Source organism: Alligator mississippiensis, chromosome 16, assembly GCF_030867095.1.
Source record: "Alligator mississippiensis isolate rAllMis1 chromosome 16, rAllMis1, whole genome shotgun sequence".
Classification (NCBI taxonomy): domain Eukaryota; kingdom Metazoa; phylum Chordata; order Crocodylia; family Alligatoridae; genus Alligator; species Alligator mississippiensis.
The window spans coordinates 1,282,542-1,309,260 of NC_081839.1; the positions used below are offsets into that span (position 1 = coordinate 1,282,542).

The 26,719-nt window shown below is 47.2% G+C and overlaps 2 protein-coding genes across 5 annotated transcripts in view; one reads left to right on the forward strand and one right to left on the reverse strand.

The window, feature by feature from the left end:
- COMP (cartilage oligomeric matrix protein) overlaps positions 1-3,813 on the reverse strand; it is a 45,985-nt gene extending 42,172 nt beyond the window's left edge. For all 3 annotated transcript variants that reach the window (XM_019483967.2, XM_006271017.4, XM_014595744.3), the window contains exons 1-3: positions 3,461-3,813; positions 1,117-2,437; positions 802-968 (exon numbers count right to left, since the gene is read on the reverse strand). The gene's annotated coding sequence lies outside the window, so the exon portion shown is untranslated. The remainder of the gene's footprint in view (positions 1-801; positions 969-1,116; positions 2,438-3,460) is intronic.
- Positions 3,814-4,950: 1,137 nt separating this feature from the next.
- Positions 4,951-26,688, forward strand: UPF1 (UPF1 RNA helicase and ATPase). 2 transcript variants are annotated; one of them, XM_014595739.3, is made up of 24 exons: positions 4,951-5,396; positions 11,513-11,655; positions 12,407-12,496; positions 13,168-13,335; positions 14,211-14,391; positions 14,534-14,695; positions 15,282-15,366; positions 15,544-15,642; positions 16,134-16,251; positions 16,837-16,996; positions 17,138-17,256; positions 17,439-17,603; positions 17,795-17,909; positions 18,299-18,442; positions 18,850-19,063; positions 19,200-19,317; positions 19,892-20,048; positions 20,211-20,353; positions 21,090-21,264; positions 22,128-22,209; positions 22,792-22,953; positions 23,374-23,591; positions 24,063-24,185; positions 24,297-26,688. In XM_014595739.3, exons 1-23 carry the CDS (start codon positions 5,172-5,174, stop codon positions 24,180-24,182), a joined length of 3,363 nt encoding a protein of 1,120 aa, XP_014451225.1. In that variant the 5' UTR covers positions 4,951-5,171; the 3' UTR covers positions 24,183-24,185; positions 24,297-26,688. The 2 variants fall into 2 exon arrangements, with proteins under 2 accessions (XP_014451225.1, XP_006271078.1); XM_006271016.4 differs by having other exon boundaries at positions 16,143-16,251.
- The last annotated feature ends 31 nt before the right edge of the window (positions 26,689-26,719 follow it).

A 26,719-nucleotide genomic window follows, 5' to 3' on the forward strand; every position in this document is an offset into this window, starting at 1 on the left:
CTGCAAAACCACTTTGAAGCTGAAGTGGGATTTAGTATTCTCTTGTAACTGTGCTTGTCTCAGCTTTGGGAACAAATGGTTTGGGCAGCATTCTCTCGACACAGACATTTGCTTCATATCACCTATTTTGCAAAAATCTAGTTGGTCAAGTAAAAGATATCACCTCTACCATGAGTTCTAATTCCTTTTGCCTCTAGACCAATACAGCTACAGCCTGGGTACCCTTCATATCACCCATGCATTTCAAGCCAGAATTGTGAAGGTCGTTTCTATTAAGCTTCCCTCTAATATAAATATCTCATTTTAGGGAACTACAAAATGCTGCTCAGTGAGACTATCCTGCAATGCTGCTGGAGACAGTTTATGTACAAGTACTTTGACTCTTCTGTTGACTACAACTCACTACTTCTAGATAACAAGACTAAGCATGACCACAGTTGCACTGACCTTATCCCAGAGATATGGAAACTAACAGTTCATGTCATTTACATTTTTTCTGATTCAAAATTCACAGCTCTCCAAAATTATGAAGAGGTCTGTGAGAAATGGATGATTTTGCAGTCTGCAAATGACAATACAAAATCCTCCAAAACCTTTGGATTACCAGGTGAATCTGTTCCAGACTTACAATGTGCAAAACTACTCAACCTGATGGCTGACCAATGGCCTAAATGAAAAGAGTTGTTGGTCCTGAGCTCCGAGAGGCCCAGTCTCTAGGCCATGAAGCCACCCCACAATTATCCCCTTTCTTGGCAAATCTCAGAAGTCGAGGCTAGAAGGGACAATGGAAACTGAACTAACCTTTCAGATGTAAAGGGGCTTTCTTCAGAAAGCAGCTGAGGTGCATTCCAAGGAGAGAGCATGGAAGAAGCCTGCACTTGCAACTGCCCATGTTCTGCATGTTGTGGATACATGGTGTTTCATTCTTTTACTGCTCTTGGACTCATGCCTTTCACCAGAATAAAATCCTTAAAAACAAAAAAACCCAACAACACAAGGTCAACGTGGTGGGAAAGTTCCTTATGATAAGCCTAGAGTTGGCTCCACAGAGAGCAGGACTTTTGTTCACAGCTCTAAACTGGCTGAGACACATTTTCATAGATCAGTTTTACCTACCTGCTCAGATGTCACCGACTTGCACCATCCTTGGGCCCACATATGTATGCAGTCTTCCACAAACCTGTCTTCAGTGAAGATGCTTCAAAGTTTATGACTGAGCTTTCATGTTTCATTCTTGCTAACATCATCCAGAGCTTCGTGACTGAGATGGTTATAAGATAGGAGGACTCTGAGGACCCAGATAATTATCCTCCTACTATTACTGATACACAGATCAAGATTGATTTGTTCCTTGCTTTTGCAGAATAGGGAAACTGTAAATTTTAGAGAAGCGGTGTAAGGCTCAGGGCCGGGGAGTCTCCTTCCCAAGAACTCTTTCATGACAGCCAACAAAACAGAAAGTACCGTGACACTGGACCCAATGATCTCATTTTATAAGGTTTTTTTCCATGGGACACTAAAAATAATGAGAATATTAAGACAAAAGAAGATACCTTTGAGGATAACTGAAAATAACTCTTCACTTGATTTTCTATTTATCACACAAACACTTGCAGATTAATTCAGGTGGGCTGTAACTACTGTTGAGCTGTGGAAGCTCTGTGGAATGACTTAGACTTGTGCCCTGGCACAGGATAGCGGCAGGGGCTGTGATCACAGTCAGCTTTCCATTCTTGCCCTTAATGGTTCACTTCACTAACCTACTTTAGTGTTCCGGCTCTGTTTCCACGAGTGGGGATTCCCTTGGATAACTGGCAGATTTAAGAACTCCTTATTAATCCTCCCCTTCATTAAAGAAGTCAGTGACAAGACTGTATAAAGGGGTATTAAGGGATATATAATTCATAAGCAAGTTTTCTCCAATTTAAGGTTCCAGGTTTAGCCGATTCCTCTCATGGCTCACTGGTAAATAGGCCCCAAGTTGCCCTTAGATGCTAAATAATATCACTTGATAAAACTGGATTAAGGGGCAGTTCTTTTATCATCAACCAGATAGATTTGTCTATTCAAGGAACATTTACATATTTATATGTGGATCACAGTCCTGGAAAGCTAGTTAGGAAGACCAAGAACTGCCCATAGTGGAGGGCAAGGTGCTAGCTACTAGGTCACAACTGTAAATGTGGACAATTTTACATTAGGCCTAGAGCATACTCCGCTTCTTCAAGGGCACTCAGAACTAAAGGTGAAATCAAACAATGTGTATATAGAAATATTAGCCCTCTCAGCTTCTCTACTTTTTTTTTTCTACATATGATTGGTATAGGATAGTCCAACGAGGAGGAAGCTTCAGAAAATAGAAGGTGCAATTTTCCATTCTACATCAATGCTTCTAGTGGACCGTTGCATGCCTGCGCGTCTGTTCCTGGGATTCATTCTACAGGGAAAACAGGGACAAAATAAAGGCTATGTGTTGAAGGAAATATATACCCATCTTCAGTAGCTGTGAAATCACTTTTTTTTTTTTTTTTGGGGGGGGGGGGGGAGAATGACCATCTCCAGCTTTCCATTTCATTTTGCCACAACCAACTTGAAGAAGTTAGTTTAGAACAGCTCTGAATTTTGAACTAGTAAAAGGCAATGGGATGAAAACACCCAAAACCAAAGTCCTCCGTGTCTTCACAGAATTCCCATGCATCTTCTCAAATGTCCCTCAGCTTGGACCTGGCAGGACCATTTCTGAAGATGAGCAGAGAGCTCAATTTCTACAGCATATCCAGTTACAGACCCTCTTGTGCAACTGTTTGCCAAATGTGCAAATAGCACAGTAAACAGTAACAAAACTTGATCATTCTCAATCACAGCCAAATTTCCAATTAGTACTTGATACTCCTCAATCCCCATATGTCTCAAAATGATTTACAATGATTAATTAATCTTTACATTTTAGTGTGAAATGGGTATTTTTATTTCTAATTTACAGATAAGAAACTGAGGGAGGAAAAGAGGAAATTAACCCAGGAGTTGTACTTCCCAAACTCCTGGTTAACCACTACACCACACTCTCCTAGTGATGTGGGAACAGATTCAGGGAGCCCTCAATCCCAGTGTCCTGCTCTAGCCATTTGGACCCCACGTCAAGTGGGCAAGGTGGCTTTTGACATGTAACCTGGACACGGGGATGTGATCAGTCTATTGCAAACAAGGGCAGGTAGGCAGCCAATGCACGGATACAGCATTCATCCACTCTGGATACAAAGTCTTGATAAGAAAGGGAAGGTGGAAAATCTTGCACCCCTGCAGCAGTGAGTCTCAACCAGGGTACAATGGCACCCTGGGGTGCTCCGAGATCCTTTCAAGGGTGCCACACAATGCTAGTACTGTTAGGTGTGCAAACACGACTCTCATGATAAACCCAGACAATCCAAATAGGAGTCCATAGCGCTAAAAACACTCTCACCTGTTGCCATCTTCTGGAGTTCTTTGCAACGGAAAAATTGCAGTCAAAAAAGGAGCGAGAACTAAGCTAGCATTATCCGAGGGCGGCTTTGAGTCTAACGGGGGTGGGTTGAGTCTAAAAAGGTTAAGAACCCTGTCCTAAAGGAAACAGGTACAGAGATTTCTTCTCTAGCGACAGCCTGATAACCACAAACCACTGAAAAATAAGGCTGGAAGAGCTCTCAAGGGCCACCTGGCGCCGTTTGGGATCGTCTGGGCCTGTCTGCACCATCCCCGGCGAACGCTCACCAACCGGCACTGGAGGTCTCACAGCCGCGCTCGGGGCTCTCGGACACACCTCAGTCGGACGCTGCTCTCATGCCCCGGGTGCAACCCACTCGCCCTGTCCCGTCCCGTCCCGTCCCGTCCCCTGCGACGCTCGCATGGCTGTGCCCCGTCTCCTCTGATGCAGGTTAACTCCCAGGACCCCCCGCCTGTCCCCACAGGGCCGGGGCTCACACCTCTGCGCAGTGCTACTGCCACGGGAGCCCCGCCTGCCCGCCCCACCCCTGCAGGGACACAGCCCTCGCTGGGGGGCACCGGAAGACCCCCCCCCCCAGTCACTGAGGGGCAATAACAGACCCCCTCCCTCCCTTCACCTCACTGAGGGGGCAATAACAGACCCCCCCAATCACTGAGGGGGCAATAACACCCCCCCCAAGTTACTGACGGGGCAATAACAGACCCCCTCCCTCCCTTCACCCCACTGAGGGGGCAATAACAGACCCCCCAGTCACTGAGGGGGCAATAACAGACCCCCTCCCTCCCTTCACCCCACTGAGGGGGCAATAACAGACCCCCCCAGTCACTGAGGGGGCAATAACAGACCCCCCTCCCTCCCTTCACCCCACTGAGGGGGCAATAACAGACCCCCTCCCTCCTTTCATGTCACTGAGGGGGCAATAACAGACCCCCAGTCACTGAGGGGGCAATAACAGACCCCCTCCCTCCCTTCACCCCACTGAGGGGGCAATAACAGACCCCCCCAGTCACTGAGGGGGCAATAACAGACCCCCCTCCCTCCCTTCACCCCACTGAGGGGGCAATAACAGACCCCCCCAGTCACTGAGGGAGCAATAACAGACCCCCTCCCTCCCTTCACCCCACTGAGGGGGCAATAACAGACCCCCTCCCTCCTTTCATGTCACTGAGGGGGCAATAACAGACCCCCCCAGTCACTGAGGGAGCAATAACAGACCCCCTCCCTCCCTTCACCCCACTGAGGGGGCAATAACAGACCCCCTCCCTCCTTTCATGTCACTGAGGGGGCAATAACAGACCCCCTCCCTCCCTTCACCTCACTGAGGGGCAATGACAAACGGCGCTTCTCCCCCCTCCCCTCAGCGAGCCTTAGACCCCGCCCTCCCCCCGCAGGTGTGCGTGCTACGTCACGGGCGCGGCGTACGTGGCGCGCCGCGTCGGCGCTGGCGTGCGTGTGTCGTCACGGCGGGGCCTGGCGCGCGGCGGCCGCACGGTTGGGCTCGGGCGCGCGGCGGCCGTTGGCTCCTTGTCGCGGGGCTCGCGCGCGGCCTGTTCCTGTTCCCGTTCCCGCCGCCTCCGCCTCCCTCCGCCTCCGCCTCCCGGGGCCCAAGCGCGGCGTGCGGTGCTGTGCGGTGCGGTGCGGTGCGGTGCGGTGCGGTGCGGGCCCCGGCCCGGCCCGGCCGGCCGCCGCCATGAGCGTGGAGGCGTACGGCCCCAGCTCGCAGACGCTCACCTTCCTGGACACGGAGGAGGCCGAGCTGCTCGGCGCCGACACGCAGGGCTCCGAGTTCGAGTTCACCGACTTCACCCTCCCCAGCCAGACGCAGACGCCGCCCGGGCCGGGGCAGCCGGGGCCGGGGCAGGGCCCGGGCGCGGCCGGCGTGGGGCAGGGCCCGCCGGGGCCCATCGAGGCGCAGGTGAGCCGGGGGATCCCTCTCCCCAAGCACGTGGCGGCGGGCGGCGGGGAAGTGCAGCCGTGGGGCTGGGGCCGGCCCAGCGCCGGCGGGCGAGCGGGCGAGAAGTGTCACCAAACGCACGACTCGGCACCCCCAAAGCGCCGACCCCAGAAGCCGGGGCAGCAGCTCGCGTGTCAGCCTGGGCCGGTTCCTTGGGCAGACGCAGAAACTATTGTGGCAAGAACTACACCGCGCCGCAGCTTCGTTCCTTCAAAGACAATATAAACCAAGCGTCCGTCTTCCACGGAGCGGGAAACGGCTCCGGACCGCGTTCCCCCGCTCTCTTATTAAACCAGCGAAATAGCTGGGGGGGGAAAGGTCTTTGCGAGCGTGCGGGCGCAGCCCCCTTCGTCCGGCGTAGGGAGTCTGCGCGGCGCGCGATCGTCTTCGAGGAGCGGAAGAGGCTAAAAGCGTCCGTGAGAGCGCGTACATAGGTAGGAATTAGGGAAAGAAAAGGTAAAGGGACAGGTGGGGAAGGAGTCAAAGGTGAGTAAGGGAGACTTTAGGGCCCAACGTCAGTCGGGAACGTGAGTGATGTTCTTCCCCGGGGCGCGGCGGGTCTGCTGCTACCTGGGGCTTCGGCCTGGGCTGGGGAAGGAAGAGGAGGGAGGATTTGAGTTGGGGTCGGACCACCGCAGAAGGAAATATAATCGTTGAGGATCGCAGCTGCCTCGGCGGCGCGGCTCGGACGCTTGGAAAATTGCATTAGAAAGAAAAACGGCGGTTTCATACGTCGGGGCCGCAGCGTCTTATCCAGGCCGCCCATCCCCGTGTGCGTGTGGGGTCCTGCTGCCCTGCAGCGAGCTGTTTGCAAACCGTGGGGACATTGAAATGCAAGTTTTAAAAGTGAATCGCAATGCTGGTAAAGCCCAGAATCGGCTCTAGCAGGTGAAGTACGTTTCATTTTGGGTTGCGTTCTTGCTCGGACTGTGCTCCTGCTGCCAATGCATCAAAGGCAGAAGTGGGAGTGCAGGTCCCTGCGTTGGTTTTAGCTGCAGTTGTTGGTGTCGGTAGCAGAAACCCAGGCCCCTGAACTCGGGTCTTGACAGGGATTTCTCAGTTCACCTTTGTGTCTTTTTCTTGTGCGTTTATTTGGATGTCAAATCCGTGCATTCAAACCCGGGTGCCAGAAAAGCACGCACGGTGACAGGACGGCTTGTCTGGTAGGGCAAAAAATAAACTTTTTTTCCAAGCGGTACACAGGTTTGATCTCATCAAAACCCCGCGTGTGCCAGGCCTGCGAGTGTAACCGGGTTGTGTTGTCCTGTGTGTATAGACATAGTTTCATAGCATACGCGGGCACCGTGCTTGTACCGTGTATCGTCCTGTCATAAGTTTCTAGGAGCTGTCACGCCACTTCTACATTTTCTTTGGTGGTTTGCTCACATCTGGCGGCGCTGCCTCGTGATTTTCCTGGTTGAGTGCCGTACCAGTGTTAAAAGTCTCTGCCTCGGGATTAACACTAAAGGCATTTTCCTGTTTTGAAAGGAACACGTAAAGAAGATATTGAGGTAGCGAGGATCATCTACCCCCACTCAAGGGAAGATCTTATTTTGGAGTTTTATCAACAAGCTGCTGAATAGTTTTCAAAACTGGCAAAACAAGCATGAAGAAAAGCACTTTTTTTTTTTTACCAAGACTATATTTTTTCGCTGTTCTGTAGGCAGTATAAACCATAGTGTATCTCAGACCACGTTTGCTTTGTCTTTGCAGTTTCGGTACATATCTGTCCAGACTTGTGCATGTTAGCAGACCCAACTTGCGACCGTGTAGGAAATGGCACTTTCCCACATGAGGGCTTTCTTCCTGTGGCAGGCATTAAGCTGAGCACTTTGAAAGGCGTTGAAGTCGACTAGTGTCCCACTAGCAAGGGAATAAGGGGTCAGTGGTGCAAAAGTGATGGCCATACAGTTTCTTTCTTCACAGGTCAGCTGATGCGGCCCTTTTCTAAAGCCTGTATGTAAATCAGCCTTTCTGCACACACTGCTACACTCCTGATCTTCTAACTGCAGCTGTCTTACCTCTGTTTCTCACCACCTACTTCCTCTTCTCCCTTTCATGTTCTTCAGGGCCCTCTCCAGGCAGAGATTTAAAATAGCTGCTTTTGGCACATTAGCTGATATGCCCACTGACAAGTTTTTTAAAGTCTACTGTAGAGGAGGGACACGGCTCAACTCAACTGCTAATATGCTCAACTGGTTGAAAAACTGCTTGGCAGAGGCTAGCCGGATAGGGCTGTAGTCTGGAGTGTGGGAGACTCGGGTTTGGTTTCTTGCGCCTCCAGATCTCTTACGTGATCATGGGCATGTTACTCGGACTCTGTGCCTCACTTTTCCCGTCTGTAAAGCGGGGAACTCTGAAATGCACTGCCCCGTAAGACACTGAGGGTGGACAGGCATTTAGAAAAGCGCTTGTACTCTAAGGTAAGGTAACAGATGGAAAGGGTGCCGTGCTTCCTGTCTACGTGAGTCTTCTAAAAGCACACGGCCTGAAATGCTGACAGCACACCGTGCAGTCTAGCTGTATACGGCTCAGGTGTTCGTTGTGTAAGGTTTTGTACATCCTGCTGAAACTGTCTTTTATCATTGTCCTTCCTCTTCGCCCCTTCTTGTCTGTTTGGACTCGCTTGCTTTATCCCTGTAAACAGAGATTTTATGTTCTTTGTTTCTTGGAGGCCTAGCACATGCTTCTGGCTACTTAAAAAATCCCCAAATGCTGGTGCTGGGACAGCATACGACCCTGTCTTGCAGCTAAGTCAGGCAGCGCTGGAATGGGTATTATTCCCGGTAGTAATCACGGAGAAGTAGGGCTGGAAGAGGTCATCTAGTCCAACCCGGTAGAGTCAAGTCCCATAGTCTGAAGTGGACTCTTTTCCAGCAATGGGCCTGGGATTTTACCTATTGAGTTTTGCAGCTGTTTCCCTTTCCACAGCTTTAAACATGCTGTCTAACTCCTAAGCAGAAGGGCAGGAGGTGAATACGCTTTTGCCCGTGTATGCATCAGCTACCAGGGACTGCTAGCTACTGGCACAGGCAGTGCCTTTTTGAAGAAATTGAGAACAAAATTTCCATGTTATTCTTATCATTGATTTGGAAAATAACTTCTCCTCTCAGGAGAAACTTCTGTTTAGAGACTCTTTCAGGTACTTTCTCTCAGCAGAGAGAGCAGTGCCGTTCAGTAACTTTGTCCCCAGGGTTTTCTCTGGTGTTTCTTGTTGATTACTTTTGCTAAGGAACAGGTCAGCTACTTCTAGAGTGCCGGTTTCTCTTAACCTCCCTCCCACTTCTTAAACAGTTTATGAGGGGGTGGTTAAGTTCATTGTGCTGCAACTTGGCAGTCAGCACATTTTTAAGCCTAAGAGAAGCCCCCCTTTAATAGCTGGGTGACAGTGTCAAACTTTTAACAATATGTACAGAAGCTAAAATTGCAAGAAGGTTTTAAGACAACAGTTGAGTCACTTCCTCATTGCTAGTTTGCCAAGCCTTAAACGAGGCGATAGGTTTTTCCTAGCAACAGGTGACATCATTCATGCCCGAAGATGTGACAGGATGAAAGGTCCCGAGCACCTGCCTTGGGCGGAATGGAGCACGGCACAGTCTCTTCACTGCTGGCACACTTTTAATTTCACTTCGCTTCATTTCCCCCAAGCAACCTTTTAGTTTCACTGCCCTTTGAAATAATAATAGTAGAAACAGTTAAAAAGCCTCTATAATTAGTGGCACCAGTTATCCACACTTGTTTAAGTATTCAAACATTTTGATTAAATTCATCAGCTGACTTTTTAAATATATAATTACTTTTTGAAATAGGCCAGTTAGAGTCAAAGTGTCATTGGCACATGTCTGGTGTTTGTGCTTGTAAAAATTCAAATGAGTTTGAGGCGTGAATATTCTCTGCATGGTTCATGACCAGTTAAGCTACTTTTATATGAAATGCCATTTTGATGTTTATTTAAGGAACTACCTGTTATCTTGTGGCAGGTGGTGAGGCAGGGGACCTTCAGTCTAATCTGCTTTTGTATGCTGGTGCAGTTTCTCCGACTATTGGAAATGTTTCTTCCTCTCTGTTTTCTTAGCAATATTGATCCCTCACATTGCTGTATTCTTGTTCCTTAAACCTAGGTGTTGGCTATCATTTTACTAGCTACATTTGCAGAGCATTGCATTTATGCTAACAGTTCACACTCTTGGGTGGACTGGAGGCACATGGCCCTGCATCTTGTACTGCACCTGGGACACTTTTATGGTTGCAAGTTTCAAAAAGTGTTCTCGTTTGTACTTTGTAAATTAGTACTTACTTGTTTTCAGAATCAACTCTGGGAACTGGATGTTAACTATCATGCATACCAAAAACTAGTTTGCAGAGGTTTCCAGATGGGATATTCAGGGAAGTGGGTTTATGGTCTCCTAATTTTATGTAGCTTTTGAATTGCAACTTGGGATGGGGTGGTGGGAGTCTTAAGGCTGCTCCCCCAAGATAGCTAGTGTCCAAATGACAATTATCACTTAATATGGAACCTGGAAGGAGTGCGCCTTCTTACTACTTGGCCTTGGCTCAGATATTAATTACCGATATATTTCTTCAGAAAATCCTTGAGTTCAGTGATGGGGGCAACAAGTCTGACTAAAACCAGAAATAAGTTAAAGGGCCTTGGTCTCCTTTAATGCAAGGCTTTGCTTTCTTGCCTTTGGGCTGGTGGGAGTTGATGGAAAGCAGTATTTCATTGTTTGGGGGAAGTAAAGCAATTTAATTTTAAACTTACTGATATTTTATTCCCCCACCCCAAGGGTTACTAGCATGTAGTACTGATTCAGAACGTTACTTTAAGCCTATGCTAATCAGCGTGGTCAGGTTATCGTGTTTACTTTCCTGATGGTGAATTTAGGATTAAGCAGTATGCCTCTCAATATTATTCCTAATTGTTTCCTTGCTTTTTGAATGCTGTTGTTCATAACAGATTGAAGCTGGAGCCACCAGTTCCACGTGGCACTGTCTTCTGTACTAGTCTCACTTCACTCTGAGTTGTCTCAGATTATTTTCTTAATGACATTCATTCCTGGGATTCGAAGCAGGTAAACCCAAATCGTTCCAGATATGGGGGAAGACTGGAAATTCAGTGTCTTAACCATTATATGCTAGATGTGTCTGAAAGCTTGCCATTATCTTATGGGGCATTCTTGCCTTGTGCTGATCCCTAGCAGTTGGAGAACATAAAAGCCAAATATATTTGTATCATGAATAAGGCTTGGAGTACAAGCTCTGCTGACACAGCAGCAGCAAGCGTTGCAAGGTTTCCTACTTGGGTGGGTAGTGCTCTGTTAGTGCCAGGATAAAGCAATATTTCCGTTGCATGCTTGGTGTGTATGGGCTTTATTGCTCTGCACCTTTGACATATTGTTATTCAGAAACTTGGCTGATGAAATATCTGTTAACGTTGTATCTAGTGGTACTTGTTTTCTTGACTCTTTCAACTATTTGGGTTGGTCTAATAAAAGATATCAAATTCACCCAAGGAACCTTGTCTGTCATAGTGATAATAGCACTTATTAGGTGTTGGGTTTTTTTTTTCCAATTGAAAGACTTATGAAATAGCTAGAACATGCTTAAAATATTTGAATTTCATTAATTTTCATTCTGACCTAATATGGAATACAGTTTTGTGGTGCAGGGTGTTAAAGTTAGTTCTGCACTATATGTGCAGTATGCATTTTGGGTTGGAGAATTAGACATAGTTGGGGCAGACTGAACAATAATTTTTGCTTAGAAACTTGCTTCAGTGTATTTTTATGCACCTCTCATTTCTTCAGGATTTTTTGGTTCATTTACTCATTTGCCCTTCCTGTGCTGTGATTGTGATGACCCCTTTGTGACTAAGCAAAGGGGAAAGGACAGAAGTGTTCCTTTAGTTACCAATATATGCTCCTATTATCCGTACTTGACATTTTTATCTCCCTCCTTCCTAACTGTCTTCAAATTATCACGAGGCTTTGTGAAGGGATGGAAGGTACTGGCCTCCCAGTTTTCTAGCATGGGATACAGTTTGATTTTTAAGTTTAACGACCCACTTTCCGTTTTAGGTTAATGGACCTGATGGCATCCTACAGAACGGTGCCGTGGATGATAATGTGGCTAAAACCAGCCAACTTCTGGCAGAGTTGAACTTTGAAGAAGATGAAGAAGACACCTATTATACCAAGGATCTTCCTGTGCATGCTTGCAGGTAGGCTGTGAAGGGGAGCTGCTTGGGCTTCAGCCTTCAAAATGAAAGTGGCACGTCTCTGGCACAGGCAGTGTCACTAATCCCAGGGAGGCATCGGAATCCATGCAGATACGCTGCAACGCATGGTTCTTGTCATCTTGGTTTGCCCAAACTTAACTGCGGGCCAAAAGAAATGAGCATCTCAGTAGCAGTGATATTTAGCCAGCTTTTAGGGACAAGTGTTAGCATGGCGTTCTGAACGCCTTGGAGGCAGCGCTGTAGATGTGTCCGACTGATGTCTTGAGTTCTGTTTAGTAAATACACAAACGCTCAATCGGCGCACAGACAGCACGTGTGTAGTTTAGCCTGAATACGAGCAGCTTTCCTCTGCTGCAGTGACATTGTGCCTTAACGTTGCATCGCTGGGAAGATAGTGCCCTCTGGTGAGCCTTAAATATGTAATGCATTGGCCCGCTCACTTTTCAGAATCGGGCCCCCTGCTGAAATGCTCTCACTTCCAACCAGGGTGCGTTTGACTTCAGAATGAAATCTGCCGTCGTGCAACGTGGATGGATACGAGTGAGACCGAGCTGATCGATACAGAGTTGATCAAAATGACAAGAACGTGGAATAATATTTTAACCCATGCTTGTGGTGTTGCTCCTGCGCTTCTCACTGCTAGTTTCATCTTTTGTCTGTGTTTCAGTGAATAGTTTGTAATGTCCCTGCAAATATAAAGTTACATGATCTAGTTTTTCCTTTTTTGTTCTAGTTACTGTGGCATTCATGACCCAGCCTGCGTGGTTTACTGCAACACCAGCAAAAAGTGGTTCTGCAACGGGCGTGGCAATACATCCGGCAGGTAAGGCTCAAGGGACAGAAGGGACGATCGTTCTGTGGTTGCAGGTGGAACACATTCAGTTTCCAGTGTAGCATGCGGTACTTCCCTTTGACAGTTGACTGGAAAGGAAAGTTGTCTTGTAAGCATCGGCTTTTTACCTACAGTGCTAACAAACTGTAACTTGCTGTGTTTGCTAACAAGCGAGGTACAGGTATCGTCATGAAAGCTTCCAGGCTCCCCCTCTACCAGCCGTCCCATCGCCGCTAACGCGTACTGACGGGACCTGCCCTTGTGAAAGGCAATAATCTTTTTCTGAATGAGGCTTCCAGTCCTTTCATTCCCTCATCCCCTGTTTATTAGGTGAATATGCTGCCACTGCTGCTTTGTATCTGCAGCTATTGCTCGGCAGCATTAATAACTGCTGGTCTGGCCCTGCAGTTGATCCAAGTAACTTTTTTTGAAATCCTTCTTTGACAAATGTCCCGTATCATTCAAGCAGTGAAAGACTTCAGAAGCACCACCAGTCTTTTGCTAAAAAGAAACGGGTGTTCACAGTAAACGCAGAGGGTTTTTCTGTTTTTTGTAATACTTGCTGAGCTCTTCATTGGCCTTAAATTAGGACTAAACCAGACTAGGGGCTTGTCAGTGGTTATATGCTGTGTACAAACTTGCATATGTTCTGGTTGTTTCAGCCACATTGTAAACCATCTGGTGAGAGCCAAATGCAAGGAGGTAACTCTCCACAAAGACGGGCCTCTTGGAGAGACTGTCTTGGAGTGCTACAATTGTGGATGCCGGAACGTGTTCCTCCTTGGCTTCATTCCTGCAAAGGCTGACTCGGTAGTAGTCTTGCTGTGCAGGTAAGAGAATCCCTTTTTTGGGAGTTCCTATACAGATAGGTAGCCTCGTGTATTTTTAGAAGACAGTGCTATTCTCATTGTCATGCAATACAAAAATATTGCCTGTATTCTGGCACGTGTAGTGGCTTTGTGCATTACATAAAATCATACGCTTCAGTAAGGGCGTCTCTTAATTTGGAAGGAATGGGAGGGCTTTCCCTCCATCAGACTCGTTACTGGTTTACCGAAGTAACGAACCAAATTAAGACAAACTAAATTTAGTTGTGGATCGTGGCTTCAACTATACATGTTTTATTGTGCTGTAGCTTGCCATTGATGGTGACCAGGCATTGGCAGTGCCTCTGTCCCCACTGCTTTAACCTATGGCATGTTTTAGGGTGTCCTTGGTATTTCGGATCTTGTTCCTTGGAGGTGTGGGCTTGAAGTGAGGACAGGGGGATTCCTTGGCTTAAGGATTGCCTGCACACACACGAGACTGTACTCCATGGCCTCTCTCAGTGGTGTGACAGTAGATCTATTTCTATGGCAGGCTTCTTGCATTGTGTAACTGAGCATCAGAACTAGCCCTCGGGCTCTCTTCTGACATGCTGCATATGGTATACAGCCCTAATGAGCAGTGACCAAGAAGCAGATGCCTATCGAGAAGTTTGATACCCTAGCTGTGGAAATTTTCAGTCAGGAAATATCATTTGTTGGGTGATTCTAGAGAAGCCATTTCCATGGTCAAAGCAGCAAATACAACAGCTGATCTTTGTAGACTGATGGCCCAGCTTATTTGTCCTGTGTTATGAAAGGGAAAAAAACTTCACGAGGATAAACTTGTGCTTACACTTGTCTAATTTAATAAATTCTTTTTCAATATCTTGGTTGTGCAGGCAACCATGTGCCAGTCAGAGCAGTTTAAAGGATATTAATTGGGACAGTTCACAGTGGCAGCCTCTTATCCAAGACCGCTGCTTCCTTTCCTGGCTGGTAAAGATTCCCTCTGAACAGGAGCAGCTGCGAGCCCGTCAGATCACAGCTCAGCAAATTAACAAACTGGAGGAACTCTGGAAGGTACGTGCCCCTGCATATGCACGGGTTGTGAAGCACAATGGAAATCCTGCTGTTCATCCTCCCCTGTCGTACTGTGGAAGGTCGGCAGTTTCGCAGCCTGGTCCTGGTGGCTCGGACCATGACATTTGTTTTCTGATTCTAGGAAAACCCCTCTGCCACCCTTGAAGACTTGGAAAAACCTGGTGTTGATGAAGAACCGCAGCATGTCTTACTTCGATATGAGGATGCTTATCAGTACCAAAATATCTTTGGACCTTTAGTTAAGCTGGAGGCAGACTATGACAAGAAACTCAAGGAATCCCAGGTAATGCTGAAAGATGCTTGGTTAGCTACGCTGGCACACATTGACAAAGCTAACATCCCAGTGCTAGGGTTTGAAACTGTCCTGAATTCAGCCTTTTCCGAGTGTTCCTCGATCGTGGTTCTGTGAAGGATGTCCCATCTCTGAGAGAACTGACCAGGGTCACTGGCTCTTCCTCTCCCCCATGCAATCTCCCTTGCCTGGCCAACAATTTGAATTCAAATATAAGCTGTCAGTGGAAATGCGGATATTAGTTGGGGGTGATCACCTGGCCTGTGAGATCATCGCACGCTTATATAGAATGCCTGAAACGTCGGTGTCCAAAGCAGCATTTGCAAAGAAAATAAAGAAATTGGAGATGATGGGTTGGTTACACAAAGGAACCTCATTCTGTAGAAATAGCTCAATACATGACTGAGGGAAAACTGACTTTTACTTTGAGCATAAATATTTGCCTGTTCTATAACATTTTGAGCCTTTCTGGTTGTTATTTCCCAGCATTAAGAGTAAATGGATGATAATCAAGAAATAGATATGATATTTAGCAAACAGGTTAAGAAAGTAAAATACGTCTTTTCTTTACAATTAGACCCAGGATAACATCACAGTGAGATGGGACCTAGGCTTAAACAAGAAGAGAATTGCTTACTTCACTTTGCCAAAGACTGACTCAGGTAATAGTGACTTTGTTGCCTAGCTCTGCCTTTTGGTGGCCAGGAAGTAGCATTCAAATATTGGCCAAATATGATGCTGTGATTTGGGGCAGAAAAATTCCAAATTGTTGTTTTCTGTTGGAGGGTGGGCTCACCTGTACCGATTTTGGAAGTAACTGCTTTTAATTGTCATCTTAGATATGCGTCTTATGCAAGGAGATGAGATCTGCCTGAGGTATAAAGGAGACCTGGCCCCTCTGTGGAAAGGAATTGGTCATGTTATCAAAGTCCCGGATAGTATCCTTTACTTCATAAGCCTTTGAGAATGGAGATGCAGATCATTTGCTTTTGGCTAGATTGTAATCGAGTGAATTAGTCAGTGTTGTTTTGGGGGGTGGGGGGATTGAAGCACCTCAGAGGAAAAAATGGCATTACTGGTGCTTCTTGGCCAACCCTGCTTACCATCCCAGTCATTAGTGCACATACATTTATCTGCATCTTTAGGCAAGACGCTCCCTCCAAACTCCATCTCGGTTAAATAAGGGATAATGGCACTCTGCTGGGCCACTGTGAGGACACGTACATTAAGGATTGTGAGATACCCCAATGCTATGAAGATGAGGTCATATAAATAGCTAAAGAGTGTCAATTATTGGAAACGGGTAAAAGTGAAAGAAAAAGAAGTGTATTTGAAATCACTCTACTCGCTGTCAGGCAAGGATCTGCTAAATGAGTGGAAAACAAAGAATCGAACTCCAAAAGCGAGCTATAGATTACTACTTAACGAGGCTCTGCAGATTATGGTGATGAGATAGCCATTGAGCTGAGAAGCAGCGTTGGAGCACCTGTGGAGGTTACTCATAACTTCCAGGTGGATTTTGTTTGGAAGTCTACTTCATTTGACAGGTATGCCACCTTACTGATGTGGAGAAGGCAGTCGAGATGTTTGATGTGACTTCTTCTTTCCTTCAGTTCAGTTGCCTTTTCCTCTTGTTGAATAAAAGAGTAAATTCAGCATCTGTTTTGCAAAAAGCCAGGAGATATTGCCAGATTTGGTACCTGCAGCTCAATATTTGGATTTTTTTTTTTTTTTTAGTCAAGAGGCTTTTATTTGCATCAAAAAACACCATTTAACTATGTACTTGTGCACCTCCCTTCTGAATTCAGGTATTTTAAGTGTGAGACATGGAACAAAGAATTTAGATCAACTTAAAGACCTTTTTCCTGCCTCCTCCTAAAAACTGATGTTGGTGTTTGTTGAGCAAGCTGCTGTATTGGAAATGCCCAAGACTCTCCCACTTCTGTCTTGTCCAGAACTTGCTTAAAAACAAGTGTGTTGAAAGTCCAGGTGTTGAAAGTGCGTCTCCTTCCCAAACTGCAAATTTATAAGTTAACATTTTGAGTTCGTGCCTGGTATCTGGTTTAACCTTTTTATTGCATGATTGTAATATTTTTGGTTCATATTTTGTGGTTGGATGTTCTTGCTTTCAGAATGCAAAGTGCTTTAAAAACATTTGCAGTGGATGAAACTTCTGTGTCTGGCTACATCTACCACAAGCTGTTAGGTCATGAGGTAGAAGATGTGATTATTAAATGCCAGCTGCCAAAGCGTTTTACAGCGCAAGGACTGCCTGACCTCAACCATTCTCAGGTAATTCTATCTCTTAGCAGCAGACAGAATTCAATAAAAGGGGCGTGTGCGCAGAGTGCAGGTCAGATCTGAATAGAAAAAAATTGTAATAACCTAACCTGCTTGCAGTTTAAGTACGTTTAATGGAAGCATTTCTTTCAGGTTTATGCTGTGAAGACTGTCTTGCAGCGTCCTCTGAGCCTTATCCAAGGTCCCCCCGGCACAGGAAAAACAGTGACATCAGCAACGATTGTCTACCATCTAGCTAGGCAGGGCAATGGGTAAGAACTCTTACCCGTTCTTTTATATAAGCTAAGGTTCTTTGATAGCTGGAAAATCTCATTAAGCTGTTGTGATCAAAATACTTTTGTTGAGGTTGACCTGTCTCTGGTAGAAATGCTCAGTGTGGAACAAACAGGTTAAGTGCTAGTCTTACCATTCTCCTTCCATCTAATTTTTAAAGGCCCGTGTTAGTTTGTGCCCCAAGTAACATAGCTGTGGATCAGCTGACCGAGAAGATTCATCAGACGGGACTGAAAGTGGTTCGCCTGTGTGCTAAAAGTCGTGAGGCAATCGATTCTCCTGTATCTTTCTTGGCATTGCACAACCAGATCAGAAACATGGACAGGTAAGAAAATCGTGCAAGAAACCTCAAATGTTGGCCAGATACACTTGACCCAATTTTTTTTATCTCTGTGGACTGTGTTCAACACACACCACTGCAAACTGGCAGGCAGTTCCTGGGCATTGAATAACTGAAGTGTTATACTTGAATTGTACCGTGATTTCATCTTGAGGGTTAATTCTTTTGCTCTGCAGTATGCCTGAGCTTCAGAAACTGCAGCAGCTGAAAGATGAAACTGGAGAATTGTCATCTGCTGATGAGAAGCGTTATCGTGCACTGAAGCGAACAGCAGAACGTGAATTACTTATGGTATATATAGCCTCCTTTGCCTTGCTTTTCGGGAGAACTCCATATTTTGCAGGCTAGCACTTGCTAGATCATGTCTGTTTACTTGCATTAGTAATATGGGAATTATAACTTTTTAATGACTCTTGGGGAATGTGCTTTCCTTTTTTGTTTTTTTTTGTTTTAAATAGCTGCCTCTCCAGCTTGGCTGCATTTCATGAGTAGAGATGTTTAGTTTGTTAAACTTCTTGGGAATTTTTTGGGTTGAAAGTTACTAAAACTCTCTAGTGTCTCTATAAAAAGATAATCGGCTGATACACGTCTTGGTTATGTTGAGCAACATATTTAATTATTCCCCAAATTCTTACAAATGCTGCTGCTGTAGTACTTGTGCATGGGCTTTTTGTCTCCAGAATGCAGATGTTATCTGCTGCACGTGTGTGGGAGCAGGTGACCCGAGACTTGCCAAAATGCAGTTTCGCTCCATTTTAATTGATGAAAGCACGCAGGCTACTGAACCGGAGTGCATGGTGCCCGTGGTTCTTGGAGCAAAGCAGGTAGGTTGGGGTCACTTTACATATCCATCATGGAAGCTGTAAGCTGGTTGGTCACTTTCTGCACGGAGAGGGCAGTCCCTTGTTGCCGGTCTGAATTTCTTGCATGCTGTGAATCAAAATCATCCCATTTCCAAGGGGCGATCTTGGCTCCCAGTATAACTGATTCATTCAGTTGTCTCACTGGAAGATCACCAATCAGTTACTTCAGGGAGCTACATGTTAGGTTAGGGCTCCAGTCTGTTGCTGGACATAAAGCACTTGAGAAAATCTTCAAGCTAATTCTACTGATGATTTTAGAGTAATATGCAGTCTGATTTGAAGTCACTATCTGGCCCAGTTTTCAAGCAACTTGATCTTCCCAAAAGCTTCAGAAGCATATGCAAACTGTGCGCGTTCCTTCTCCACAGCTGATCCTGGTCGGTGACCACTGCCAGCTGGGTCCTGTTGTGATGTGTAAGAAAGCTGCGAAGGCGGGCCTGTCTCAGTCTCTCTTTGAGAGGCTTGTGGTGTTGGGGATCCGTCCAATCCGCCTGCAAGTGCAGTATCGGATGCACCCTGCACTTAGTGCTTTTCCATCCAACATCTTCTACGAGGGCTCTCTCCAGAACGGCGTCACTGCAGGTAAATCAGGACTGGCACAGTACAAACTGCCTTCTCTGTAATGGAGAACAGCAGTAGTAGTGGAGTGCCTTTAAGATGCCTTTAATCTGAAAGGAGCAATGTGAATGTCTTGCTTTGTTCTCTTCTTGCTCCTCAGCGGACCGTGTGAAAAAGGGATTTGATTTCCAGTGGCCCCAGCCAGATAAGCCGATGTTCTTCTATGTGACCCAGGGGCAGGAAGAAATTGCCAGTTCAGGCACCTCTTACTTGAACAGGTAAAGAAACTTCAGTGTCAGTGTTACGTTCCAAACATGCCTAAGTAACACTTCCGGATGACCAGTGTGTGTTCACACTCAGGGTATGGGTACACATACTCATTTTGAAAGCAGGCTGAGATCCTGCACAGAGCTGTGATAGCGGAGTATAAATGCATTGCAGCAGCCTGCTCACGTGTGCTGCTGCGTGGAAGCATTGGGCCCCATTTTACACTCCTTCCTGAAGTGCTAACGCTCCTCCTTGGAGTTATTGGAGGTGTCACCTCAGAGCATAGATCACATTGTAAGGAATAAATGCTGCTCAGTGTGTGCGTGTGTTGGGGGGAGTTACGTAGCCTCCCATGCCGTCAGTTGCTCCTCCAGCAAGTGTACTTTGGTCTTTGTGCAGCTGCTGGGATTGCTTGTCCTGGCTCATCTATATGTACTTAATGCCGTGGGAATGATGCAGGCTCAGTTTCTCTAAATGCTTCCCGTCCATTGTGTTGTTGGAACAGTGCCTACAGCACTGCTGCAATGCAGCAAGTCTTACTAAGTAACTTAAAAAACCGGTAAATAAACCAATCTCTCCTCCTAGGACGGAAGCTGCTAACGTGGAGAAGATAACTACAAAGCTGTTGAAAGCTGGTGCCAAGCCAGATCAGATTGGCATTATTACACCCTACGAGGGCCAGCGATCTTACCTGGTGCAGTACATGCAGTTCAGTGGGTCCTTGCATACAAAGCTCTACCAGGTACAAAGCTTCTGACACGGTGGAATTCCAGATATTTCTGTCTGCCTTTCACATGCATGCCGTGTGCAGCCAAGTGCATTGCGCTGCCAGTCATAGCATAGTTCTCTTCCTAGTGCTGGGCTTCCGATGGGACATGGCTTACGTGGTGTTTCTTTCTTTCAGGAAGTGGAAATCGCAAGTGTCGATGCTTTCCAGGGACGGGAGAAGGATTTTATTATCCTTTCTTGTGTAAGAGCCAATGAGCACCAAGGAATTGGATTTTTAAATGATCCCAGACGTCTTAACGTGGCTCTTACCAGAGCAAGGTACGGTAGTACTCCAGGGGCATGTGGCAGGCCCTCCCAATGTGAGCAAGCTGCTGCCCCACCGATTAAGGTGCTGGGAGCGCCAGAATAAACCAAATGGAATGTGGAAAAGATTCAGGAAATGATTCGGGCTCCTCTGCCGCTGCTTCCATCGTGTGGTGCTTACAGGTGTCACTGTAAGAGCAAGAGCGGGGAACCCAAGCAGGCATGTGTGTGCCAGTTAACGCTGAGGCCGATTCCACTTTTTTTTGACTCTTCTAAATGGAGAAATAAGCCAGTTCTGCATAATTCAGGAATTGCATTGGAGGCGTAGAGGTCAAATTTAAGGCTGTCAGCATTTAACTGCAGGCACAGATGTCAGTAGCTCAGCTAAGACCGCATGTTCGAACTTGCTGCAGTCCCACGTGCAGCTCCTCTCCCGACTGCCCTTGACAGCTGCTGGTGCTGGCAGCCCTGGGGAGCTGCGGCGAGTAGCGTGCATGAAACCAGTCAGGATTCTGGGAACGCCGCTGCTTTACAGGAAGCCCAGAGCACGGGTAGTTGAGAGGTGCTCTAGGATCTGTTTTCCTTGCAGTGCGTGCATACTCTGATGGGAGGGGGCATTGCAGCCCTGGAGGGGAAGAGTTTGCCCTATGAACATGCGTCTGATTCTGCTTTCTGTCAAACCATTTTATTGAGGGGTGGGAGGGGAAGAGTTAACTGTCAGGTGTATCTGACTTGGCTGTTGGATCTACAGATATGGAGTCATTATTGTTGGGAACCCAAAGGCTCTGTCTAAGCAGCCTCTTTGGAACCACCTGCTGAACTACTACAAAGAGCAGAAGGTGCTGGTAGAGGGACCACTGAACAACCTCCGGGAAAGCCTCATGCAGTTCAGCAAGCCTCGTAAACTTGTCAATACCATCAACCCCGTAAGTCCTGGCCGGCAGCCTCGTCCGTCTTACCCTGGATGAGAGAGGGGGCATCTAACTGACCTGGTCGCAGCGTTGCTGTCACACCTGTTTTGTGGCCAGGAAGGCTTTGGATCCTGTAGGAAAGGGCGTGAATGGCAGGTGTGATGAACTTACCGCGGGGGTAGGAATGCGTTGCTGCCCCTCGCTGGCTCTGTTTCTGGAGGCTGCAGGGCTGGCTCCATCGCATCGTGAAGTCCTGCTCCTGCTTCCCTGACAGGAGAGCCTGTTGTGGGCAGAGGGGCAGGTGACAGCTGCTTTGGTGTCCAGAGGGTTCTCATTGCTGGGCCCTAGCGAGTCTGGGCTCTTGTGTTTGTAGCTGCTTGCATGCGACCCAGACGGCTGTCACATCCGGTTCCCCTCTAGGCCCAGCCCTGCTAGCTGAGCAGTCTCCCACGCTTAAGCTCTTTCCTGGTGTGGGTTTTTAAATCTTGGGAGTAGCCTCCAAAATGAGCAAAGTCCACTTGTGTAGAAATGCCAGGTTTCTGACATGACTCAGCCCAGTGTCTGACTCTTCCTTTTCAGTTTAAATGGGCTTTGTCTCATTGTCCTAATTAAAAAAGCAAAAGTAGCAGTAAAATAAACTGTTGTCCCTCATCGGCAGAACCCAGTGGTAAGAACAGAGCAAGAGAGAGAGTGGAAAATGATTCAGTCCAATCACACTCAAGCCGGGCTTAAATTTCAAACTTCCTTTAGACAGTTTTTGTAGCTAAGTGTAGTTTGGCTGAAATGACAGCTGTGTGCCACTTCCTAGTGGGGCAGGGATTCCCTCAAAGCTCCCAGGTCATTGGTAACATTCACTTATCTTCCTGTAACACTTCCAGGGTGCCCGTTTCATGACGACTGCCATGTATGACGCACGTGAAGCTATTATCCCAGGATCTGTCTATGACAGGAGCAGTCAAGGTAGAGGAAGCTCTGGGAGGACAACTCCTTCATTAACTTTTCCCTTTCTGTCACCATTAGAAGGGCTCTTTGCATTTTGCTGCAGAGCCAAGATTTCTCTTCCGCTGCCTCGTGAGCCTCAGCAGCCTCTTCCCCCAATAAAAAAAATACCCCAAGAAGCAAGAATGTAGCATTTCCACAGAATTCCTGACTATTCGGGTTGCAGCCTTGGTGGTCTGGATAAAAGGTGGTTTTATTTCATTAAGATGTTAATGTTGCTGCGAGGTGTGGAAAAGGGGAGAGGCTTTCTATGGGGGCACGAGCCCAGGACTATAGAAATGCCCGATGGTGGTGGGCCCTCTTCTGCAGGACTGTGCTGAGAGCGCTGAAATCTGCCTCTCTGATACTTCACTCGTGGTCTAGATCTTGGTGCTGGTGGCCAGTGGACCCAATATACTTGTCATGTCTAATTGGTAGGCCCTTGAAATGGAGCCGTAGTCTCGTCCCCCCTGCAGGTGCCCAGGCATTCCCGTGCAGGCAGGGAGCGGAGGTGTGCGGAACCAGCGTGATCTCAAAGCTCCCCTGCACTGTTGCCTTCCCTAGGGCGCCCATCCAACATGTACTTCCAGACTCACGACCAGATCGGGATGATTAGTGCTGGGCCCAGCCACGTCCCTGCGATGAACATTCCTATCCCTTTCAATCTCGTCATGCCACCCATGCCACCACCAGGATACTTCGGGCAGGCCAACGGCCCGGCGGCAGGTACATAAACACTGGCTAGCTTCAGTCCAACAAGTGAAGGCGATGTATTGTTACTGGTAACGGCCTCTCCTGGAAGGAAAGGCTGGAACCAATACCGGGCACTTCAGGGGCTCAAGAGAAGGATTGCTTTTCACTGACTCCTGCCAGACGGGCCAGAACTGTGGCTGAGGTCAGGAAGCTGCATTTCCTTTCTCAGCTGTAAGGCTGGGTGCATGTGATGTAGGGTCGCTATCCGTGCTCTAAGGAAAAGTTGTCAGCTGCCGGGATCTAGCAGTCTGCTCTAGGCTGCCTCAAGGCATGGATGCATAGAGAAGTTGTTGCCTTAGTACACATCACGCGTGGTATTTTAAATGGCCAATGAATGTTTCACAAAACGTTTGAAGTAACAGTTCCCGCCTGGTGCGCGGCTGCCTCTTTCAGGACGCGGCACACCCAAAGGGAAGACTGGCCGTGGCGGGCGCCAGAAAAATCGTTTTGGGATTCCTGGAACTAGCCAGTCGAACCTTCCCAACAGTCAGGCGAGCCAAGACGTGGTGTCCCAGCCTTTCTCCCAGGGTCCACTGACTCAGGGCTATATCTCCATGAGTCAGCCGTCGCAGATGAGCCAGCCAGGACTCTCCCAGCCAGAATTATCACAGGTAGGAGTACGACGTTCTTGCCGACAGATTGCTGGGCTCTGTATGCACATGGAGGCAGGGCACGTGTATATGGATCCTCCTATTTGTATAGTGCTGGGGTGGTTTTCACTTCCATTTCCACAGGTCCAAAGCCTGAAAAACGTCACTGGCCCCTTGAGGGGCACCCTTGTAGTCTGGTGTTGCCTGCATCTCCCATATGTCGATGGTGCCATTCATTTTTATGTGGTACTCTCACTTCCACCTAGGCCCTAAGCTTAAACTGGCTCCTTGCTGCAAGGTGAGAGTTTCGGTGCCTTCACGGAACACATATTGGGCATTACAGTAAGACTTGCTGCTCTGTCACGGGGTCAGCTGGATTTGCAGCAGAGCTGATTAGAGGCCAAGGGCTCCGAGCTGCCGTTAAACACCCAGCACGCTTGGGAATTTAAGTCTCCGACTCTTGGGGTAACGACGGAATGTCTCTCGTTTCAGGACAGTTACCTTGGTGATGAGTTTAAATCTCAGATTGATGTGGCGCTGTCACAGGATTCTACCTACCAGGGTGAACGTGCATATCAACACGGTGGAGTGACGGGACTGTCACAGTATTAGAGTGTAAGGCGCGGAGGGGGTCGGTTGTTTCCTTACTCCCGTGACTCGAGCTGTATTTGGTGCGCCAGCAGGAGCCCAGTCAGTAACGTCGCCGCTCTCTCTTTCTGCCCTTAGGTTGAGGAAGAAGAGCTAAGCTTATGTGGAGCTTAGTTCATCAGCATTTTATTCTGGGTAATAAAAAAAATAAAATAAAATGGATACCTGTTTTCCACTGCTAAAACTGAAGCACCACTGTGTGAGAGCAACAGGAGAGAGAGAAACCAACCAACGGAGAGGAGAGAAAGGAGCGCGCGCGAGAGAGCCCACTGCTAGCTCACTGAGACAAGGAGACTGACCGGAGAGGAGAGAGAGCACCGAAGGACTGGCTGGCGCCTCACTGGGAAGGCAACTCGCCCTGGAAAAATGAGTGGTCAGCTGAGTCCCTGCTCCCCCAGTCAACCAAGCTCGAGAGAAGGGCCTTAAGCAGGTTTCACTTCATTCCATACTTCTCTTTGCGAGCAGGGCTTTGCTTTTCAGAGCAGAGGGGAGAGGAAAACCCTCATCTCAGAGTTCTTCCGTTGTCTTTTCCCTTAAAGAGGTTCCATATCCTCACAGCAGCTGCCTGCGCTTTAGAAGCAGAGGATTTGAAAGGAAAGATCCTGTCCCAAAGCGACAGCGAGCCGAGCAGAGAGCCCGCAGAACACGGCGCTGCCGAACTCTGAGATGCAGGTTTTGTTGTCCAAAGCTGGCTCTGAAATTCTAGTGTCATCGTGCCGCCTGCTTTCTGAACGGGTCTTTCGCGGCAAGGTGGTTTTAAAGAGATCCTTTCAAAGGAGCACTGGATTTTTAGAAGTTTGTCTCTGAATTCTTAGTGGTGGACCTGGGAGATCCTTGTTCTGAGAAGCTTACAAACCTAAATTAGAACAAACACCAGCCTGGAACTTTCAGTGTGATTCAAAGTTGCAGCAATCAGCCTCTTCTTCCTACAATGGATAGCAGTTAGAGGGAAAGGAGCCTGCGCGCTCGAGCAGGAGGAGGGTTTCAAAGTGTTTTCTGTATGCTTTAATTGGCTACTGTCTGGACTCTACTCTGTGAAAACAAGCCTTTCTGTAAGATGAACTGTGCGCTTAAAAGGGGATGGGTTCCTGTGCCCTTCGGCCCTGGAGGAAAAGACTCGAAGGCCTGCATTATTCACTCCCGCTAGCGTTGGGAAGAAGTAGTGGAAACTGGGGATTATATTGGTTTTGAAGTAAAGACTCTATAACGGTATCAAAGCAGGTTGGCAAAAACATGGGAAAAGCAGGCAGTTGTTGGAAGGTGGCCTCTGGTAGATGGGTATAATTAGAGATCACGGGTTAGGCTTTTGTGTGGCTTCTTCAGTGATTTAATGCAGATAGCTGAAAGATGCAGGTGTTAAAGTTAAACCCGGAGACTTCTTTTCAGTTAGTAGACGCAGCTGAGGCATCGGTCCTAGCTTGAGAAATAGCTGGGAGTCCAACTGAAAACAGCACATCAAAAAAGCCATCCAGTTTCTAAGTTGTACCCATGTCTTAAGTCGGATGGGAACACTGGGAGCATTTTATTTGTGTTTAAACCTTTTTAGAAACAGTGCAGAGAACTTCGATTCCTACTAATCCATTTTTATCAAATCCCTAAATTAGAATAACCTCTACCTCCTAATTGGCCAAGATCAGTAGAGTGAATCGCTAATCTAGGTGTTTTTAAAGATTGAATTAAGTTAGCTTTATAATCAAAGGGCTCCAAGTGTTTCTAGTCTTTGTTTTCTTCTTTTCTTTTTTTTGAGGACTTTAAAATGCCTCTCATATGAATGTACTGCAAATAACGCCTGCCCCCTTTTTGTAATTGGGAACCCCCCCTTCATGACTGTCCTTTCTGTAGATTGTGGACCCGCTTTCATCACTTGTACTTGCTGTAGCTTTTCAAGAGTGTCTCTTCCCCCAGGATAGATCAGGTGTAGCATAACCAGGTTTTCGGAGTAGTGTGCACACGCTAGAGCAGGGGTTAATCTGTGTGTTCCTGCAGAGAGAACGCTGTTCCAAATCGGCAAAATAACCTAAAAGCCCCTCCCCATCAAAACGACCGTTCTTGCCATACAAAGCCTCCAGAGTTTAGACTTCCAAAATGTGCAGAGAATGGAGACACAGGCCACCTTCCTTCACTAAGATGGACTCTTTTATTTATTAACATTGCCGAAGGGCTTTTTAATTTGTTTTCCTTCTGGGTAGGCTGTGTAGTCACATAGAGTTTTGAGCTAGGTTTAAGCTGTAACCCTTTGTGCAATGCAATCCATTGGGTATGTAGTCCCCTTCTCTTCCCTCCCCCCTTATTTCACTGTTCGGAATGCTTGCCTCTGCTTTGTGCTGTTTTTTCCTTTGTAGCAGTTACTCTGAGTTTTATAAAACCACAGACATCAGTGCTAGCACGATGTTACTCTTTTGATTTTGTCTGTTTGTTTTAAACCTGTTTGTCATCAATAAAAATATTAATAAACAGCTGTTGCATTCAAGCCGGAGCCTCTCTATTTCCATCCTCGCTTC

What these genes read in the sequence shown, in the direction of transcription:
- UPF1 (XM_014595739.3), top strand. Translation starts at nt 5,172, where the DNA reads ATGAGCGTGGAGGCGTACGGCCCCAGCTCGCAGACGCTCACCTTCCTG. An exon ending in CAGATCAGAAACATGGACAG is followed by an intron (nt 17,604 to 17,794) that starts GTAAGAAAATCG and finishes TTTGCTCTGCAG; the next exon opens with TATGCCTGAGCTTCAGAAAC. An exon ending in GTGGCTCTTACCAGAGCAAG is followed by an intron (nt 20,354 to 21,089) that starts GTACGGTAGTAC and finishes TTGGATCTACAG; the next exon opens with ATATGGAGTCATTATTGTTG.